This window comes from Symphalangus syndactylus, chromosome 8, assembly GCF_028878055.3.
Source record: "Symphalangus syndactylus isolate Jambi chromosome 8, NHGRI_mSymSyn1-v2.1_pri, whole genome shotgun sequence".
Classification (NCBI taxonomy): domain Eukaryota; kingdom Metazoa; phylum Chordata; class Mammalia; order Primates; family Hylobatidae; genus Symphalangus; species Symphalangus syndactylus.
Genome location: NC_072430.2, coordinates 67,778,312 through 67,799,825, shown reverse-complemented (window position 1 = coordinate 67,799,825; position 21,514 = coordinate 67,778,312). Strand labels below are relative to the sequence as shown.

Genomic DNA, 21,514 nt, shown 5'->3' with positions numbered 1-21,514 from the left:
AATCCCAGCACTTTGGGAGGCCGAGGCGGGCGGATCACGAGGTCAGGAGATCGAGACCACGGTGAAACCCCGTCTCTACTAAAAATACAAAAAATTAGCCGGGCGTGGTGGCGGGCGCCTGTAGTCCCAGCTACTCGGAGAGGCTGAGGCAGGAGAATGGCGTGAACCTGGGAGGCAGAAGTTGCAGTGAGCCAAGATTGCGCCACTGCACTCCAGCCTGGGCGACAGAGCGAGACTCTGTCTCAAAAAAAAAAAAAAAAAAAAAAAAAAAAGTGATTAGGAAACACTGGCTTTTTGTGTGTGTGTGTGTGTGTGTGTGTGTAATAATGTAATGAAGGCAATTTTCCTATCAGAGCAAATTGCCAGATTTTAAAACTTCCAGTTTTACTCTTTAATTTCTATAAAACCACAAGATGTTTTAATATTTCAATAACTTCTAAGAAATACTTCACAATTGAATTTTGAAAATCATTACTAAATAACTAAATCTATTATATATACTTTGTGACAAAAATATATATAGTTTGTGTGACAAAGTAAAATATAGAGTTGATGAAAAATACATTTTATCTGGTGAATTTGTATTGTAATTGTTTAGATTAATATTGGTTAGTAAAGTTCTTTCCCCTCTAAGCTCTATTTCAAGCTTAAATATGTCCTACTTAGTGAGACTGAGAAACAGTTTTGAAATTCTACCCCTCACACATGTACTCATAATTCCAGTTAATTGCATTCTTGAGAATTACTTTGTGTGACAAACACAACTTAGTATTTATTTTGAAATTTTATTAAAGTAATGACAAAGCAAAATTTAACACAGAAGTATATACACATAGGTTGTATTAAAACTAAATGTTTTAACTCTCAAATAGAAAACATACACATCCATTACAGGAATCACAAAACTTATCTGCATAAGGAAACTTTAAACTCCAGAGGCAAAAAAAAAAATTATCTCCAATTTCCCCCATGAGAATAAAAATTAGAATTTTTTAAAAAAAATTGCAAATTTTAATTTTATACTTTAATACCTTTAAGTTTTAAGACAACAGTTAACAGAATCAATTTTAGATACAGGCATTTTTTAACCTTAATATTTAAAAGTCCAAAATTATATAGAATTAATCCAAATCATATAGCAAAGAATTCTGAAAACTGAATGCACAATTGGTCACATGATCTTTAATGACCTGCACACTACCATCCTGCATATTGGTTTCTTTTATGCTGTCAAATCCAGGTATATTGTGAACTGTAGTTTTGTTCAGTAATGAAGCTAGGTGATCTCCATCTGTTTCTTTCTCTTCAGTTATTACTGACTCGTTTAAGTTATCTTTTTCCTCATTTGAACAAGTAGCACTTTTTTCTTTTATAAATTCAGATTGCATTTTTGACTCAGGTTGCTGAGATTTTCCAAGTATCATTTGAGAAACATCAAGAGACTCTTGTTGAAAGCATGTAACTGAACCAAAGCTATCTATTTGTAGTGCTTTAACTGCTATAGATGAATCAGAATCAGTTGTAGAGGTGTTACAATGTTCTATATATTCCTTTTCAGTTAGATGACTTTCTTCATTTACTCTTTCCTCCTTTCCTTGTAGGTGATCAGAGTTACTACATTCTTGCAACTGTGTCAAGAGAAACAGCAAATTAATAATTATTTTAAATAATACAAAATTAAATTGTACTACCCTCTGGAAATAAAATTTTTAACAGTTATGAGGTAATAGCCCTTACAGACCTGCAGGTATACTTCCAGGCTTCCCTGTCAAAATTCATCCTCCAGGCTGGGCACAATGGCTCATGCCTGTAATCCCAGCACTTTGGGATGCCAAGGCGGGCAGATTACTTGAGGTCAGGAGTTCGAGACCAGCCTGGCCAACCTTGTGAAACCCCATCTCTATGAAAAACACAAAAATTAGCCGGGTGTGGTGGTGCACACCTGATAATCCCCTCTACTTGAGAGGCTGAGGCAGGAGAATCACTTGAACCCAGGAGGTGGAGGTTACACTGGGCCGAGATAGTGCCACTGTACTCCAGCCTGGGTGACAGGGTGAGACCCTGTCAAAAAAAGAAAGAAGGAAAAAAAAAAGACAGGCAGCATTTGAAGGATGACTTTTTTTTTTTTTTTTTTTGGAGATGCAGTCTTGCTCTGTCGCCCAGGCTGGCACAATCTCAGCTCACTGCAACCTCTGCCTCCAGGTTCAAACAATTCTGCCTCAGCCTCCCAAGTAGAGGGGATTACAGGCATGCACCACCACGCCCGGCTAATTTTTGTATTTTTAGTAGAGACAGGGTTTCACCATGTTGCCCAGTCTGGTGTCGAACTCCTGACCTCAAATGATCCACAAACTGCTGGGATTACAGGTATGAGCCATCATGACTAGTCTGCTGCCAGTCTTTTTTTTGAGATTGAGTCTGGCTCTGTCGTCCAGGCTGGAGTGCAGTGGCGTGATCTTGGCTTACTGCAACCTTTGCCTCCCAGATTCAAGCGATTCTCCTGCTTCAGCCTCCCACGTAGCTGAGATTACAGGTGCCCGCCATCACACCTGGCTAATTTTTATATTTTTAGTACAGACGGGGTTTCATTATATTGGCCAGGCTAGTCTCGAACTCCTGACCTCAGGTGATCCACCCACCTCGGCCTCCCAAAGTGCTGGGATTACAGGTGTGAGCCACTGCACCCAGCCTACTGCCAGTCATTTTTTAACAATGTAAACCTGGCACTAATATCCTGATTATATCCTTTCACAACAATAATCCATACTTTTCAACATGGTCTACAAAACTATTTAACAGTTATAAGCACATTGTTGAATTTCTTGAATTTTCCTGAATTCCTCTAATTTTTCAGAGCCGCCCTTCTAATAAGTATGTCTGTCGATTGTGGTAGTTACTAAATCATTTGCCTCTTCAATACTGAAGACTATAAAAATGACCAAACTTAAGACTGAATTAGAACGTACAAATTGTATAACATAGTCCCCATGGTCGGAGAGTCAAAAAAGATTGTATGTCCCTGGACTAATACTCAAACTTCCTAAGTGTTAGTTTCTCTTTGTTCCTCATTGTAGGGTTATTTTGGGATTAAATGAGATAATGTGAATATGAATAGCAAAGTGTTTAGCACATAATAAATACACAGACAAAAGGCTTTTCTTGGCTAGGCGCAGTGGCTCATGCCCATAATCCTAGCACTTTGGGAGGCCAAGGTGGGTGGATCATGAGGTCAGGAGATTGAGACCATCCTGGCTAACACGGTGACACCCAATCTCTACTAAAAATACAAAAAATTAGCCGGACATGGTGGCATGCTCTTGTAGTCCCAGCTACTTGGGAGGCTGAGGCAGGAGAATCGCTTGAACCCAGGAGGCAGAGGTTGCAGTGAGACAAGACTGTGCTACTGCACTTCAGCCTGGGTGACAGAGCGAGACTCCATCTCAAAAAAAAAAAAAAGACTTTTCTTCTCTTAACATCACTCTGCCCAACCATTATGTAAATTTTTTTAAAGTTATGACATTAAGAAATCAATAATTTGTTAGGTTTTAACTCTGTGCTTCATTACCCTCTATAGAGCCCACCAACTTCCTTACCTTTGCATTAATTTCAATCTTATTATCAGTTACTTGAAGAACTTCAATTAATGGTGGGGTTAAGGACATAGACTGTTTGAATGGAGAGCTCAGGACCTCTTCAAGAAACTCATTAACATTTTCTTCATTGACAAATAACCTTTCCTAAAATAAAAAGGGAAGAAATATTCTGCCTTATAAGTCACACTTGACAACAGTTGTATCTAAAGCAGCTCACAAAAATTCTCACATTGTTCAGGGTTACACTTTTTAAAATGTTTATTTTAATGTTATTCCTATGAGCTGTCTTGGAAAAATTTAAGTTTGGTATTGTACGGAGCAATAAGAGCTGTACTGAGAACAAACATAAATGTATAGAAAAAGAACCTAAAAGAAAGAGGTCTTGGTACTTTTTCTGTCTATTAAATCTGACCTTTTAGTATTTCTTTTCTTTCTTTTTTTGTTCCTTTTGTTGTTGTTTTGAGACACAGTCTCACTCTGTTGCCCATGCTGGAGTGCAGTGGTACAATCTCGGCTCACTGCAACCTCTGCCTCCCAGGTTCAAGCAATTCTCTTGCCCCAGACTACCGAGTGGCTGGGATTACAGGCGACCGCCACCATGCCGGGCTAATTTTTGTATTTTTGGTAGAGATGGGGTTTTATCATGTTGGCCAGGCTGGTCTTGAACTCCTGACCTCAAGCTATCCACCTGCCCTGGCCTCCCAAAGGGCTGGGATTACAGGGGTGAGCAATCAAAGCTGGCCTCTTTTAGTATTTCATAAGAATAACATCATCTCTGGGGCTATAAATGGGATCCCAGATACAAAATATAATTCAGCTTTAAAACATTTCCTAATACGGTGGCTAAGAAATACACATGAAAAGATCTATTCAAATTTTGTGTGACCAGTTGCCTCTTAGTTCTTGGGCAGGTAAGAGCCAATTACAGTATTTTATTTCAAAGAAGTGGTATGTTTTTTTGTTTGTTTTTGTTTTTGAGACAGTCTTGCTCTGTCACCCAGGCTGGAGTGCAGTGGCATAATCATGGCTCACTGCAGCCTTGACCTCCCAGGCTCAAGTGATCCTCCCGCCTCAGCCTCCACAGTAGCTGGGACCACAGAACATGCCACCACTCTCGGCTAAGTTTTGCATTTTTTTGCAGAGACAGGTTTTTGCCATGTTGCACAGGCTGGCCTCAAACTTATGGACTCAAGTGATCTACCTGCTTTGGCCTCCCAAAGTGCTGGGATTACAGGCGTGAGCCACCACCCCCAGCGCCCCCCCCTTTTTTTTTTGGCCTTGAGACAGGGTCGCACTTTGTTGTCCAGGCTGGAATGCAGTGGCACACTCATAGCCCCCTGCAGCCTTCACCTCCCTGGCTCAAGCATTCCTCCCACCTGTGCCCCCAAGTACCTGGGTACCTGGGACTACAGGTGCATGCTATAATGCCCAGCTAATTTTTACATTTTTGGGGCCCAGTGTGGCAGCTAACGCCTGTAATTCCAGCACTTTGGGAGGCCAAGGTGGGTGGATCACTTCAGGTCAGGAATTCGAGACCAGCCTGGCCAACATAGTGAAACCCTGTCTCTACTAAAACTGCAATCACTTGAACCCGTAAGACGGAGATTACAGTGAGTCCAGCTTGGGCAACAGAGTGAGACTCTGTCTCAAAAAAAAAAAAATTTAACATTTTTTATAGATACATGTCTCACTTTGTTGCCCAGGCTGGTCTCCAACTCCTGGATTCAAGCTGTGCTCCTACCTTGGCCTACCAAAGTGCTGGGATTGCGGGCGTGAGCCACTACACCCAGCCAAGTGTATTATATTTTTAAGCACTAGGATACTCCAGCGTGACATTAGCAAAGTGTATAGTTATTAAAAGAATGAAGTGGAGAGCATATATTCAAGGCATTTTGAATCTATGCTCCAGAGAAAAAGTAAATTATGAAAAAAATTAGGCTGGGCACAGTGGCGCATGCTTATAATTCCAGCACTTTAGGAGGCCAAGGCGGGTGGATTGTTTGAGCCCAGAAGTTCGAGACCAGCCTAGGCAACATGGCAAAACCCGTCTCTACAAAAAATACAAAAATTAGCCAGGAGTGGTAGCATGCACCTGTGGTCCTAGCTACTCCAGAGGCTAAGGTGGGAGGATCGCTTGAGTCTGGGAGATTGAGGCTGCAGTGAACCATGATCGCGCCACTGCACTCCAGTCTGGGTGACACAGAGCGAGACTCTGTCTCCCAAAAAAGTAAATACATAAATAAATAATGAGGTAGATTTTGAGATGCTGACATGAAAAGATTTCTAAACTATTACTAGGAAATGCAAAAATCACTCTTTTACCTGAATCCCAAACACAAAGCAGTTTGTTCATGTCAAGTAAATACAGGTATATAGTTAGGGTGTGGGGAGAATAACCATATTAACCATATTTTAAATTACTTAATTTATAAAAGCAGTTCATTGTTGCCCCAAATAAAAATGTTTTCCTCTGTAGTTTTATATAAGCAAATTTTGTAATTACAAAATAAACACAGCTCATTATTTGGTCCAAATAGGTGGAAAATATCAGAAAGAAACAAGTTTCAAGTTATCTTATATTGGGAACATATACTCAGGGCAACGTGAATATGTGTCTCCCAGGTTGCAGTCCTCTATTTTGGCCCAAATAAACTCTCTCTCTCTCTCCACACACACACACACACACACACACACACAAACATATTTCTTTTTTTTTTTTTTGAGAGAGTCTCGCTCTGTCACCAGGCTGGAGTACAATGGCGTGATCTCAGCTCACTGCAACCTCCACCTCCCGGGTTCAAGCAATTCTCCTGCCTCAGCCTCCCAAGTAGCTGGGACTGCAGGTGCGCACCACCACGCCCAGCTAATTTTTGTATTTTTAGTAGAGACGGGGTTTCACCTTGTTGGCCAGGATGGTTTCAATCTCCTGACCTCGTGATCTGCCTGCCTCAGCCTCCTAAAGTGCCAGGACAACAGGCGTGAGCCGCCACGCCTGGCTATGTATTTTTCTTCCATTAAACAGTATTTAAAATCGTGAAAACCTACCAAACAAAAGTGAACCTTGGGAATAGAAAAATTTTACATTTAGAGTAATTGGCTTTGCTATTATTTGAAGATCCAGAATAACACAGTGTTACAGAAACATCCCCATCGAAAGCATTTCTAAGGTTCATGCCTCTGGAAAAAGACATCATCTTTGACTCATTGCAAATAATACACCAAATATTTTAATTTTTAGTTATCCCAAGGAATATATAACGGAAATGGTTATGATTAAAACACAGAAGATTTGCAGCCGGGCATGGTGGCTCACGCCTGTAATCCCAGCACTTTGGGAGGCCGAGGCGGGCGGATCACAAGGTCATGAGATCGAGACCATCCTGGCTAACACGGTGAAACCCCATCTCTATTAAAAATACAAAAAATTACCCGGGCGTGGTGGCAGGCGCCTGTAGGCCCAGCTACTCGGGAGGCTGAAGCAGGAGAATGGCATGAACCTGGGAGGTGGAGCTTGCAGTGAGTGAGCCGCCCCACTGCACTCCAGCCTGGGCGACAGAGCCAGACTCCATCTCAAAAAAAAAAAAACAACCAGAAGATTTGCATAAACTTGCCTTCTCACTCTAATGACTGATGAAATGACTAATGAACTGAAAAAGTTACTGACCTCAGAGGCTCTGAAGATTTAGGAAAATTGTCAGTGAACACTGAAAACTTCAGTACATATATTTAGTATTTATTTGTAAAGTTCTGACCTTGAAAGCCACAAAACGGTCTCTTTATGATTATTTTCATGTAATGCATATAATATTATCATTATATATGTTCCACTACTCATGATTTTTTTCCAAAAATTTAACACTGAGAGCCTGGTCCAGTACAAAGTAAAGCAAAAGAGTTACATGCTGTTGTTCCATCAGCCGTAGTAAAATGTGATGATTAGTGAAGTAATTACAAATCTATTTCAGGCTTCAAAGATATAAAATACAGTTGCCCTAATCCCATTTTTGTCAAGTTTGTTTTCTAAAATGTTAGCATACTTGAAAATCGGATTAAAATGTATTATTGAATATTTTCTTAATTGCTTGTCTACAAAGTTTTCTTCCCACATTGTGGGAAGTTACAGGAAAACAACTGCCCTTTCCTAAATGTCCCACTTCTGATGACATAAACAGATACTCAGTTTCATATTTTATATTCTAACAAACTACCTTAGCTAGCCCAGCTATTTATTTTACCACTTTTGGAAGGTTTCCAATTAGCCACTTCTCATAGAGACACCCAACTCAAAAATTACACATGTAACTTCCTAGCAAATTTCTAGAAAAACAACAGGGAAAAGTAAAATTTTCTGGTAAGTTAAAGCCCAAAGTCTAATACTTAATTTTTCTTTTTTTTCTTTTTTTTTTTGATACAGAGTTTCGCTCTTGTTGCCCAGGCTGGAGTGCAGTGGCATGATTTTGGCTCATTGCAACCTCCACCTCCTGCGTTCAAGTGATTCTCCTGCCTCAGCCTCCCAAGTAGCTGGGATTACGGGTGCCCGCCACCACGCCCAGCTAATTTTTGTATTTTTAATAGTGACGGGGTTTCCCCATGTTGGTCAGGCTGGTCTCAAAGTCCTGACCTCAGATGATCCACCCGCCTTGGCCCCAAAAAGTGCTGGGATTACAAGCGTGAGCCACCGCACCCAGCCAACTAATACTTAATTTTTAATATATAATCTGTGCAGCTAGTGTTGTTTCTTAGCACTCAACTCTCGTTTATGTTAAAAGAGCTAAAGAAAATTACATGTAACATTAACAAAAACCACCAATTGTTCATTTATGAGTTTAAAGAGTCTTTAGAACTTCAAAGTTTTTTTTTTTTTTTTTTTTTTTGAGACGGAGTCTCGCTCTGTCTCCCAGGCTAGAGTACAGTGGCGCGATCTTGGCTCACTGCAATCGCCTCCCGGGTTCAAACGATTCTCCTGCCTCAGCCTCCCGAGCAGCTAGGACTACAGTCGCCCGCTACCATGCCCGGCTAATTTCTGTATTTTTAGTAGAGACAGGATTTCACCATATTGGCCAGGCTGGTCTAGAACTCCTGACCTCGTGATCCGCCCGCCTCGGCCTCCCAAAATGCTGGGATTACAGGCGTGAGCCACCGCGCCCGGCCCGTAATAGCAAATTTTTTTTTTTTTTTTTTTTTTTTTTTTTTTTTGAGACGGAGTCTCGCTCTGTCACCCAGGCTGGAGTTCGGTGGCGCAATCTCGGCTCACTGCAAGCTCCGCCTCCCAGGTTCACGCCATTCTCCTGCCTCAGCCTCTCCGAGTAGCTGGGACTACAGGCGCCCGCCACCACGCCCGGCTAATTTTTTTTTGTATTTTTAGTAGAGACGGGGTTTCACCGTGGTCTCGATCTCCTGACCTTGTGATCCGCCCGCCTCGGCCTCCCAAAGTCCGTAATAGCAAATTTTTAAAGTGAGATGGGATATTTCAAATATGAGGACTCTGGAAAGAACTGTTACCTCCAAAGAATCGTTGTTTACACCATAATACCACTCTCTCCAATGTCCACGGCTCTCTGGAGATTTTGCCAGTTCTATCACTGCATTGTTTGAAGAAATGCTAATCACAGGTTCTGTGGTACTCAATTTATTCTCTGGAGCAAATTGCAAAAAGAAGGAATAAACTAAGTCTTGTGTGGAGAAGCGTAATTTGTACCAGAGGGGATTCAAATCTCCTTGAAGACTTTGCGGCTGGATCCGAGGCACCTGAATGAGCAGAGTCAAGGTTTCTTTGTCCTGATTACACAGTAACGGAGGACACAAAGGCTCCCCGCTCTTGGTCCCGGGACCACCCATGGCGCGGGCTGAGCGCTCGCCGCCTGAGCCCACCGACTTCTCGCGCGTTTCCACACTGCTATCTCCGCGCCCACTCTCTCTTCCTGCAGAAGACTGCCAGGCCAGGCCCCGGGAGGACAAACAAGGGGAGCCTCCGCCACCAGGTGAGTTTTCTCCTCCGGGAGATGGCTCCTCCACGCTGCCCGGCGGTGACCCCGCGTGCCTGCTCAAGTCCTGCTCCCCCGGCTTGGGGGCACGCTCCTTTCCAGCGCCGGCCGGCGGAGGCGCCACCTCGGGGTCGCCCAGGGTGGTGACCCCGGAGCCCGCAGCCCCAGCCACGCAGGTATCGCGGCCTCCGTCCTCGGCGCGACTCCCCGTGGGTCTCGTCTCCCCCTCGCGAGCGGAAGCGCAGGCCTGGCCGTCAGTTCCGGACCGGTCGGCGGACTCTTCCGGCGCGGCGGCGGCGGCCGCGACGGCGGGCTGCCGGCGCGCGGCCGGCAGCACCACTGGCAGCGTAACCACCAGCTGCCGCCGGGCCTTGTTGAATTGTGCCTTGCCACGGCCATCGTCCACTGGGTACGGGAGCGAGAGCCGCAGCCGGTAGTCGGGTTTCCTTGAGTCGAGGCACAGCAGCTTTCCTGTGACCTCCAGCGCCGCCTGCTCGGCCGAGCGCAACAGCGGCAGTTCGATGGTGACCACCAGCTCATGGGGCACGGGGCTCGGGGCTGAGTCCCTTGAGCAGCGGTAATCCTGGAGGTCCACGTGGTGGCGCTGCACCACGCTGTAGCGAGGCTCGGTGGGGGCGGGCTGCAAGGCCGCTTCCGGAGGGGAGGGCGCCCGGGGCCCGGGGGCTGCAGAGTTCCTGGCGGCTGCCGGGTACTGGTAAGGGTAGGGGAAGTCCGGGAGAGGACCCTTCGGCTCCCCCTCAGGCTTTGCCGGGATGACCCCGGGCAGGGGCGTGCGCAGTACCGCAGCCTCCGGGGTCCCCTTATACTTCGCCTTCAGGGTCTTGGCATTCCTGCGGTCCAGCTTCACGCCGAACTGCTTCTCGACGGCCTCCAGGGCCGTAGCGTCCAGCATTTGGCGGAAGCCCTCGTGCTGCCGGGCCAGCGCGAGCGCGTCTGGATGGAAGACCACGTCGTAGACCATGTAGCGGCTGCTGCTGCGCCCCGCGTACTCGCGGCCGGGCGCCAGGCTGTAGGGCAGGGACCAGTGGCTGCCAGGAGCTGCGCCCCGGTCGCCACCGGAGCCGGGCTGGCTGCTGGGCGCGCCCACTAGCGCGTTGCTACAGACGTTCACGAAGCAGCGCCGTGTTCCGTCCAGGCTGGTGCGCAGCACGTGGCCCGGCTCCGGGTGCACGAACCGCACCTCCACCCCGCGCTCACGCTCTAGCGCAGTGATCTCCGCCTCGTAGCGCCGCCGGTTCTGCGGGTCGGTGAGCTCCTCGGCGTACTGGGAAAACATTCGCCGGAACTCCGGGTCCTGGAAGGCGGAGGTGAGCCGCTGGACCTCCTCTCCGCTTAGGTCCAAGTCCTCCAGCGATGAGGAGGCCGCCGCTTTGGCCATACTGTCCTGTGGCTCCTTGCCCTCGGGCCAAGGGGGAGCAATCTGAGACTGGGCTGGGGGATCCGCCTCAGAGTCTCTGGGTAGCGGACAGTGACGCAGTGGAGGTCGGTAACGGCTGGAAAATTGAGCCTTGAGCAGCGCGTGCTTGTTGTCATAGTTACACCAGTAACATTCGGGAGGAGGGGTAGAGATCATGGTGGAAAAGGCCGGGCGCGGTGGCTCAGGCCTGTAATCCCAGCACTTTGGGAAGCCTAGGCGGGCGGATCACGAAGTCAGGAGATCGAGACCATCCTGGCTAACACGGTGAAACCCCGTCTCTACTAAAAATGCAAAAAATTAGCCGGGCATGGTGGCGGGTGCCTGTAGTCCCAGCTACTCGGAAGGCTGAGGCAGGAGAATGGCGTGAACCCGGGAGGCGGAGCTCTTGCAGTGAGCCAAGATCGCGCCACTGCACTCTGGCCTGGGCGACAGAGCAAGTCTCTCAAGGAAATCATGGTGGAATAGTGGAAATGCCAGAAATAGCCCTCTTAGATTCTTCAAACCAACCCACCACCGTACTTTCTCTGTTTTGTTTTGTTTTTTTTTCTTTTTTTGAGACGGAGTCTCGCTCTGTCACCCAGGCTGGAGTGCAGTGGCGCAGTCTCGGCTCACTGCAAGCTCCGCCTCCCAGGTTCACGCCACTGTCCTGCCTCAGCCTCCCGAGCAGCTGGGACTACAGGCGCCCGCCACCACGCCCAGCTAATGTTTTGTATTTTTAGTAGAGACAGGGTTTCACTGTGTTAGCCAGGATGGTCTCGATCTCCTGACCTTGTGAGCCGCCCGCCTCGGCCTCCCAAAGTGCTGGGATTACAGGCGTGAGCCACCGTGCCAGGCTACTTTCTCTGTTACATAGATTCCTATGCCATGGTGCAGTTACTTCTGCAGAATGACTATTGTAACTGTTATAATTTCCAGCATTACGTACGTTATCCCATTCATTGTTCACACCACTTGAAGTTAAAAACCTCATCCCCATTCCACAAACAAGAAGATGGGACCTGAGAAGTGGGACCAAGGTCACAGAGCCAGTGTATTCAACAGGCGAATCCAAACCTAAGTTTATCTGCCTTTTTTCACTTTGCTAAACCAACATTTCAATCTTTTTTGTTGTTATTGAAATAGAGTCTCACTCTGTTTCCCAGGCTGGCATGCAGTGGTGGGATCTCGGCTCACTGTAACTGTAGCCTCCCGGGTTCAAGCAATTCTCCTGTCTCAGCCTCCCGAGTAGCTGGGATTACAGGCGCCTGCCACCACACCCGGCTAATTTTTGTATTTTTAGTAGAGATGAGGTTTCACCATGTTGGCCAGGCTGGTCTTCAACTCCTGACCTCAGGTGATCCGCCCTCCTCGACCTCTCAAAATGTTGGAATTACAGGCGTGAGCTACAGCGCCCTGCCAACATTTCAATCTCCGTGTTCCTCTTTTGCATTTTCTGGCGATTCCACTATCATATTTACCCAGTTAAAACTCATTTGGGCCAAGACATATGGACAGGCTATTCATAAGCAATTACCAGTGGCCCGTGAACATACAAAACTAACTTCATTAATAATAAAAATGCAAATATACCACATTTAAACTACCAAAATAGCAAAGATTCTTACAGTTACTGTATTTCCTTGGGGTGGGAGTGGACTTTAATAAAATCTTTCTAGAGAGCAGTTTTGCAATTGTATCAACACCATTTATTCATTTATGTATGTATTTATATATTTTTGAGACAGGGTCTCTGTTGCCCAGGCTGGAGTGCAGCTTCAACCTCCGGGGCTCAAGCAGTCCTCCTGCCTCAACCTCCCAAGTAACTGGGACTACAGGCATGTGCTATCATGCCTGGCTAATTTTTTAAGTTTTTGTAGAGATAGGGTTCTCACTATGTTGCCCAGGCTGGTCTCCAACTCTTGGATTCAAATGATCCTAACACTTCAGCCACCCAGAGTGCTGGGATTATAGGATTACAGGCATGAGCCACCACACCAGGTCCAAAACCTTTTTTTTTTTTTTTTTTTTTTTTGAGGCTGTCTCACTGTCACCCAGGCTGGAGTGCAGTGGTGCAGTCTTGGCTCACTGCAACCTCCGCCTCCCAGGTTCAGGCAATTCTCCCTGCCTCAGCCTCCCAAGTAGCTGGGATTACAGTGACTCACCACCACGTCCGGCTAAGTTTTGTATTTTTAGTAGGGATGGGATTTCACCATGTTGGCTTAGGCTGGTCTCCCACTCTTGACCTCACGTGATCTGCCCACTTCAGCCTCCCAAAGTGCTTATGACAATGAAATTCTCCTCCCAGATACACATTCAACAGAAACACATATCCCCACCAAAGACATGTACTACAATGTGTGTATTCATAGTGGCACTATTCATAATTGACAAATTCTGGAAACAACCCAAATTCTCATTCATAGTAGAATGGATAAATGTAAATATCCACCCACACAATGCACTATTCAACAGTATAGATGAGTATCATTAACATAATGGTGCTTGAAAGAAACCAGATGTAAAATAATACATATGACTCTGTCATATAATACACAAAACATGGCAAAATAAATCTGTTAAGCCAAGCTAGTGATGGCCATGTTGGGAGAGCTTCTGGGTGAGGGTCTGTTAATCTTGGTTACATTGGGTGTGCAATTTGTGAAATTCATTGTGCTGTACACTGACAGTAGATGTTATGTATCTTTTAAAGTTAAAAAAATGTACTTTTTTTTTTTTTTTTTTTGAGACAGTCTCCCTCTGTTATCTAGGCTGCAGTGCCGTGGCACAATCTCAGCTCATTGCAACCTCCGCCTCCCAAGTTCAAGCAGTTCTCCTGCCTCAACCTCCCGAGTAGCTGGGATTACAGATGCCCGCCACCACGCCCGGCTAATTTTTGTATTTTTAGTAGAGACGGGGTTTCACCATGTTGGCCAGGCTTCTCTCAAACTGCTCACCTCAGGTGATCCACCCTCCTTAGCCTCCCAAAGTGCTGGGATTACGGGAATGAGCCACCTTGCCCAGCCTAAAAAAAAAGAAAAAAAAAAAACAACTTTGCCCTCGTGGATCTCATCTGGGGTAAGACTAGTGACTCCAAAATGGTATCTCCAGTTCTACCTGACCACTGAGCTCTAAGAGACTCACATGCCACTGCCCCGCAGAGTTATCCACCTTGATGTTTGATGGGCATCTCACATTAACAATTCTACATAGAAATCTTGATTTTTACATCTCAAACTTGTTCTTTCCCCAGTTGCACTAAATAATACCGCCTACCCAGCTACTTAAACCTAAAACGTAAGCTGATTCCTTTCCCTCACCCTGCTGCCGTTCAGTTGCATAGTCCTGTTGTCTCTTCTTGTACACTCCAAATATATCCACTTCTATTTCTGCTCTGAGCCACCATCATCTCCATCGTGGACTTGTGCAATAGCTTCCAGTCGGTCTCTTCAGCTCTTCCCTTCTGACAATCTCTTTTCCACACAATTACTTTAGTGATCTTTAAAATCAAATCAACTTACATCATTATCTGCTGAAAACCTAGTAACTTCTTATCCAAGTTCCTTACATGTATCTACAGTTAATCCCTAACACACTTCGTATTCACCGTCTAATTATTCTTCCCCAGATCAGTCTAATGTCAATACTCTTGACTTCTGTGCAGCCTGGGCACAGGCCATTGAACCTCAAGACCTTAAATGATGTCACCTCAGTGACTCCCTGCAACATGCTTCTCCCACCTCCAACACCTCATATAAAATGGTCAGCATCGTTTTTTGTTCTTGTTTTGAGATGGAGTTTCACTCTGTCACCCAGGCTGGAGTGCAGCAGCGCGATGGCGGCTCACTGCAACCTCTGCCTCCCAGGCTCAAGCAATTCTCGTGCCCCAGCCTCCAAGCACCTGGGACTACAGGCACGCACCACCATGACCAGCTAATTTTTTTTTTTTGTATTAGTAGTGATGGGGCTTTCTCCATGTTGGCCAGGCTGGTCTTGAACTCCTGACCTCAAGTGTCTGCCCGCCTCGGCCTCCCAAAATGCTGGGATTACAGCCATGAGCCACCATGCTTGGCTTTTTTTTTTTTTTAACCATGGTTTGTATTTGGTATTTTCTTGTTATAGGGTATGGCTCTCCCCATTTGAAAAGGTAAGCATCATGAAATCTAGGACCTTGCCTTTCTGGTTTACCACTGGATTCTCTGATGCCTAGAACACTACTGGGCAGGCAGATGAATGAATATAGTAAAGAAAAAAGTAAGTTTAGTATGTATAGTATGATCCCAAAATATTTTTATAGGAAAAATGTATACATAGAGAAAAATCTGGAACCATATTTACCAGAATACTAACAATATTTCTGATAGTGGAATTGTAGGTTGTTATAACTTTTTCTTTATGCTTGCTTACATTTTATAATTTTCTATATAATAATTTTCTATTATAAGACTTTTAGTAAAAAGTCTTAGAATACCCTACCATTAGGTTTTAAAGCTTTGCATCTAAAATAGCTTTGAGACATAAAGATGAGTTCCAAAAGGTTTAAAGCACCTGAGGGATGTGTAAAATTGCACTCTTTTCTATTATAACCCTGAGGTCAGTGAGCATAACCAAGGATTAATTGTCAACTTATTTCCACTCACCTTTGTAAACATCAAAATTCTGGACGTTTGACCTTAAAAAAGGCATTTCCAAACATGAACACATGAACACACCATACTTCTCAAAGGACAACAAACTACAACTGGTTGTTTAGAAGTGATAATGGCCTTTAGGGTTCCTGAACCCTCTGAAATTATGTGTAGGGGCAGGCTCATGTGGGGCTGGGGGACATGGGTCTCAGTAGAGGCCCATAGGGCCTGTAGCTTTCATTAGATTTTCTAAGGGTTCCTGCCCTCCGCTTTGCCAAGTTTCTTACTATGTGATGTTCTCTTTCCCAGAAGAATCTCTTTGGGAAAAGACAGTGTACAGTTGTGGAAGAGCCCCCTTGACCAAAACAAATGTTCTGTTGCCTAAAATTCATCCATTAAGGAAAGCTATCCTTAAAAAAATAATGGGCTGGGCGCAGTGGCCCACACCTATAATCCCAGCACTTTGGGAGGCCGAGGTGGGTGGATCACCTGAGGTCAGGAGTTCGAGACCAGCCTGGCCAACATGGTAAAACATAACCTCTACTAAAAATACAAAAATTAGCCAGGCGTGGTGGCAGGCGCCTGTAATCCCAGCTACTTGGGAGGCTGAGGCAGGAGAATCTCTTGAACCCGGGAAGCTGAGGTTGCAGTGAGCCAAGATTGCACCATTGCATTCCAGCCTGGGCGACAAGAGTGAAACTCCATCTCAAAAAAAAAATGCCTTTTGGAGGGAGAAGGTCCTAGGTATTGAGCCATTATCAGTTATTAACCCCTTTCTGCAAACTGTCTTATCCTATCCTTCCACAAATACTGCATTTGCTCTCTTCAGATGCCATTTGCTCTATTTGCTGGGAAGTAGAGGTCCAGAGTAGATGGCTGAGACCTACTGACTTAAGTGAGACACTGATAGCACATGCCAGATCCTAATACATAACAGCTTTATGAGACAAAACTTAATGCACTGGAATTTTCTATTCTGCTATGACCCATTAATATTTCAACCCACTGATCAGTTTGACCTTCAGTCTGAAACACTGCTCAAGATAAATGATCTTGTATAGCTTCAGTAGCATGTTCAGTAAGGAAGTAGACGAAGGCAAGACAATACCATGCTGGTGAGGCGCCTGGACTCGTCAGATAACCCAGCATCAACTCTGCTGTGACCCTTACCAGCTGTGTGACTTTGGGCAACTTATTTAACCTCCCTATGCCTGTTTTCTTCATGTATAACTAAAGGTAATAGTGAACCTAATGAGGATTAAATTGTGCAATGAATAAGCACTTAGCACAGTGCCTAGCATAGTAAACATTTAATACATGTATTAAGGTATTGGAGCAATGGTCTTGCAACCTTTTCTGCAACCCCCCCAGCCCTTTAATTCAGAAAACCTGCCTAAAAATGAAGCCCAAAGTGTAAGCACAATAAAAAAAATAAAAGTGGAGTCTTTGAATAGAGTGGGTAGGAGCCTTGGCTCCAGAGAAAACGCATATATGTGCATAGGATCAGAATGAAATATCCCATTTTAAGTTTACCTTCCCTGCTCTGAGCTACCACCACCATTACAAGAGGACACTAAATTTCACAGATGGTGGTGAATGATTGGGGCTCACCTGATTTTGCTTAATAGGGATATCTTATGGACCACAAAATTAAATTCCTGTGCCTATAAGGCAGAGAAAACAGTTCATGAGCACAATCCAATCTGTAAGCATGTCTTCTTGGTTGCAAACTGCAGTTTAAATTAGTGCTTGCGAAGTCAGGATATTGTACCGAAAAATCCAGATTTCTCTAAAATGGCCCCATAGGCCTGGTTTCCTGCATGGCTGCCCCTGGCGGAAGAATGCTTCATTCGGTCTGTCCAGTCTCTGGCATTCTATGGTTTCCCTACAGAAACCACGTGTTTGCTTTTCTTATAGTAGAGAAATCTGAACACTACCTTTGTGTGTTAACAATCTGGCTCCTGCTTTGAGGTGCACGTTCACTTAATGGTGCCTCGTAAACAGGTTGCAGCAGTGAGATCAGCCGGGCTTCAGCTGATTAAACACCCAGTTGGGAACACCCAGCTGGGAACACACTGTTTTTTTTTTTTGTTTGTTTGTTTGTTTTTGAGACAAGAGTCTCGCTCTGTCACCCAGGCTGGAGTGCAGTGGCGCAATCTCGGCTCACTGCAAGCTCCGCCTCCCAGGTTCACGCCATTCTCCTGCCTCAGCCTCTCCGAGTAGCTGAGACTACAGGCGCCTGCCACCACGCCCGGCTAATTTTTTGTATTTTTTTTTTTTGGTAGGGACGGGGTTTCACTGTGGTCTCGATCTCCTGACTTTGTGATCCGCCCGCCTCGGCCTCCCAAAGTGCTGGGATTACAAGCGTGAGCCACCGCGCCCGGCCTCTGTTCTTTACTAAAGCGAAGTCCAGACACTTTCACACCGGCTCCTCTGCTGTCCCATCTTACAGACCTTGGCTTTCTTTTCCATCTCTGGACGATGTTGATCCTCACCTTGTTCTAGCTCCTGCCTTACCTTATTCTAATACTGATGGCCTGCTTCTGGCAATTTACTGCTCTGAGTTAACTGCCTTGTTTCACTTCACTTCATCTTGTTTAACCTCTAAATGCACCCTACTTTCACTGTGTTCTTGAAAAGGTCTCAAAATACCTCTGCTTTAATTATAGAAGCAATTACGTATCCAGTGAATGAGAGGACACCTTGATTTCAATTTCCATTTATAAACTTCTGCCCATCATCATGCATATTTAGCTCTGTGAGTCTCATAACTGGACCAGCAGCCTTGCATATCTATTTTACTGCGACTTTCTGGGCCCAAACTGTTTAAATTTATGTCTTGATTTCATCTTTAAACTTCGATTTTACCAGGTTATTCTTGAAATTAAAGTTAAACCTTGCTCTTCTAACATTGGGCCCCTTCTAACATTCTTCCAATTTTCCATCCCCAAACCACATATCAGATTGTCATGTCCTCTTTGCTGCTAAATTCACTTATCACTGCATTCATATTAAATTTCCTTGAGGAATTTCCCTTTCACTGTGTCATTTTTATATTTTTTATTAGTACCTTTTCTCTCAAAAGCTAATTCTCTTTGAAAGCAATGTCTTCCAGTCCATGCTCTTCATAATTTTTTTTTTTTTTTTGAAACAGAGTCTCACTGTGTCGCCAAGGCTGGAGTGCAGTGGCCTGATCTCAGCTCACTGCAACCTCTGCCTCCCAGGCTCAAGCGATTCTTTCATCTCAGCCTCCCAAGTAGCTGGGACTACAGGTGTGTGCTATCACGCCCGGCTAATTATTGTATTTTTGGGGGTTTTTTGTCTTTTTTTTTTTTTTTTTTTTTTTTAGATGGAATCTCTGTCGCCCAGGCTGGAGTGCAGTGGCGCAATCTCGGCTCACTGCAACCTTTGCCTCCCAGGTTCAAGCAATTCTCCCTGCACTCTAGCCTAGGTGACAGAGCTAGACTCCATCTCCAAAAAAAAAAAAAAAAAAGTATATCTTTATACATATCCACATATTTTCCTTTCTTTCTTTTTGACAGAGTTTTGCTCTGTCACCCAGGCTGGAGTACAATGGCACAATCTTGGCTCACCGCAACCTCCGCCTCCCAGGTTCAAGTGATTCTCCCTGCCTCAGCCTCCCGAGTAGCTAGGATTACAGGCGCCCGCCACCACGCCCAGCTAATTTTTGTATTGTTTTTAGTAGAGATGGGGTTTTGCCATCTTGGCCAGGCTGGTCTCGAACTCCTGACCTCAGGTGATCCACCCGCCTCCGCCTCCCAAAGCACTAGGATTACAGGCGTGAGCCACCGCGCCTGGCCCCCATATATTTTTCTTAAAAGACTATGCAGAAAATATTTTTCCTAGAAAACTTTCTCAAGTATACCATCATATTTATCACTTAGTATCAAAATTTCACAAAATACAAATTTAAGCAGAACATCCTAAAGTTTACCATAATTTTATTGTAATATCAAAATCACATAAGATATAGAGTTAAGCAGAAAACTGATGAATTTTCTTCAGATGGTCTTTAAGAATCTCAAAAGCCTTGAAGTTTGCTGAAAATAGAAAAAAAAAATTAAATATTTGGAAGCCTAAGTTGTATACTTACTAATACTTAGTTGTAGTTAATTTTTTTAAATAGGTATAGTTAATTGATTTTAAAAAATAGGTCAGTACGTACATACTGTTTCAAATTCAAAAGCAGACTCTAAAAAAATAAGTCATTCTCATGCCCCCTTTTCTGCTCCCAAAAAGCAAATGTATGTCCTTTTTTTTTCTTTTTTTTTTCCCGAGAGGGTCTCACTGTCGCCCAGGCTGGAGTGCAATGGCGCAATTTCGGCTCACTGCAACCTCTGCCTCCTGGGTTCAAGTGATTCTCCTGCCTCAGGCTCCTGAGTAGCTGGGATTATAGGCACTTGCCACCACGCCCGGCTAATTTTTGTATTTTTAGTAGAGACGAGGTTTCACCATGTTGGACAGACTGGTCTTGAACTCCTGACCTCAGGTGATCCATCCGCCTCGGCCTCCCAAAAAGTGCTAGGATTAGAGGCATGTGCCACCGCGCCCGGCCGACAACTGTATGTCCTTATAAAGGTAGACTAATTTAAAAAAAAGGTAGCCAGGCGCGGTAGCTCACGCCTGTAATCCCAGCACTTTGGGAGGCAGAGGCGGGTGGATCACCTGAGGTCAGGAGCTCGAGACCAGCCTGACCAACTTGGAGAAACCCCGTCTGTACTAAAAATACAAAATTAGCCAGGTGTGGTGACGCATGCCTGTAACCCCAGCTACTCGGGAGGCTGAGGCAGGAGAATCTCTTGAACCCAGGAGGCGGAGGTTGCAGTGAGCCGAGATTGCGCCATTGCACTCCAGCCTGGGCAACAAGAGTGAAACTCCGTCTCCAAAAAAAAAAAAAAAAAGTATTCTAATCATATATAAGCACATGTATATGTGGGCTTATGCTTTAAAAACACATACAGAAGTGATAGGATATTATGCATACTTTCTACACCTTTTTTCCATTAGTAGTAAATACATTATATTTACCTATATTTAATTATTTGAGGCTTGGAAATTTAAGTAAATCAGAAAGTTCTGAATAAGTACAAATATTTAGATATATATACATTTTTAAATTTTCTTGGTATAAAAACTGCAGTAAAAAGGCTGGGCACAGTGGCTCATGCCTATAATCCCAGCCACTTTGGGAGGCCAAGACTGGTGGATCACCTGAGGTCAGGAGTTTGAGACCAGCCTTGCCAACATGGTGAAACTCCGTCTCTACTAAAAATACAAAAATTAGCCGGGTGTGGTGGCATGTGCCTGTGATCCCAGCTACTTGGGAGGCTGAGGCAGGAGAATCGCTTGAACCCAAGAGATAGAGGTTGCAGTAAGCCGAGACTGTGCCACTGCACTCTAGCCTGGACAACAGAGCAAGACTCCATCTCACAAAAAAAACTGCAGTAAAATTGTACCTAATTCTACATGATGTACCTACTTGTATGCATAGGCTTAAGGATACCTATAGGATAAATTCCTAAAAGTGGAGTTGTTGGTGTAGGCATTAATAAATCTTGTCAAATTGCCCTCCATAAAGGTTTTTGCCATTTTTCATTCTGACCCACTACATGTGAGAATGTGTATTTCCTCCAAAATATCACCAATATTGTGTTTTTAAATAAAACTACTTGAAAGTCATGTTGAAACAGGGTTAATTTTATCAACTTTGACTACATTTCTGTGATTAATTCCACAATATGATTTCACAAATATTCTAACAGAAGGCTTCTTAGGAGAAACTAAGTGGCAAGAAGACCAGATTATTTCAATGTATCTTGAAACTTTTCTAAGTTTTCCTAAAACATAAACTTACCTCAGTTTGTTTGATCTAGC

At 44.6% G+C, this 21,514-nt stretch overlaps 2 protein-coding genes across 13 annotated transcripts in view; both read right to left on the bottom strand.

Moving 5' to 3' along the window:
• Positions 1 to 771: 771 nt before the first annotated feature.
• DNAAF2 (dynein axonemal assembly factor 2) lies at positions 772 to 11,525 on the bottom strand. 2 transcript variants are annotated; one of them, XM_055289477.2, is made up of 3 exons: positions 9,096 to 11,373; positions 3,594 to 3,737; positions 772 to 1,628 (listed from the first exon to the last, which is right to left on the bottom strand). In XM_055289477.2, exons 1-3 carry the CDS (start codon positions 11,169 to 11,171, stop codon positions 1,122 to 1,124), a joined length of 2,727 nt encoding a protein of 908 aa, XP_055145452.1. In that variant the 5' UTR covers positions 11,172 to 11,373; the 3' UTR covers positions 772 to 1,121. The 2 variants fall into 2 exon arrangements, with proteins under 2 accessions (XP_055145452.1, XP_055145453.1); XM_055289478.2 differs by lacking the exon at positions 3,594 to 3,737 and having other exon boundaries at positions 9,096 to 11,525.
• An 8,039-nt stretch (positions 11,526 to 19,564) lies between these two features.
• Positions 19,565 to 21,514, bottom strand: part of POLE2 (DNA polymerase epsilon 2, accessory subunit) — a 46,113-nt gene continuing 44,163 nt past the window's right edge. For 7 of the 11 annotated variants that reach the window (XM_063644589.1, XM_055289484.2, XM_063644592.1 and 4 more), the window contains one exon: positions 19,575 to 19,680. In XM_063644589.1, the coding sequence (XP_063500659.1) occupies positions 19,662 to 19,680 (19 nt within the window). In that variant the 3' untranslated portion in view covers positions 19,575 to 19,661. Of the gene's footprint in view, positions 19,681 to 21,514 lie in introns of all 11 variants that reach the window. The other 4 variants (XM_063644588.1, XM_055289479.2, XM_055289481.2 and 1 more) reach the window with 1 other exon arrangement.

Excerpts from the sequence above, each read along its gene's own strand:
- DNAAF2 (XM_055289477.2), bottom strand. The coding sequence starts at position 11,171 with ATGATCTCTACCCCTCCTCCCGAATGTTACTGGTGTAACTATGACAAC. Across the intron at positions 3,738-9,095 it reads TAAACAACGATTCTTTGGAG|GAAAGGTTATTTGTCAATGA; the intron begins GTAACAGTTCTT and ends TTTTTATTTTAG. Across the intron at positions 1,629-3,593 it reads AGATTGAAATTAATGCAAAG|TTGCAAGAATGTAGTAACTC; the intron begins GTAAGGAAGTTG and ends CTCTTGACACAG.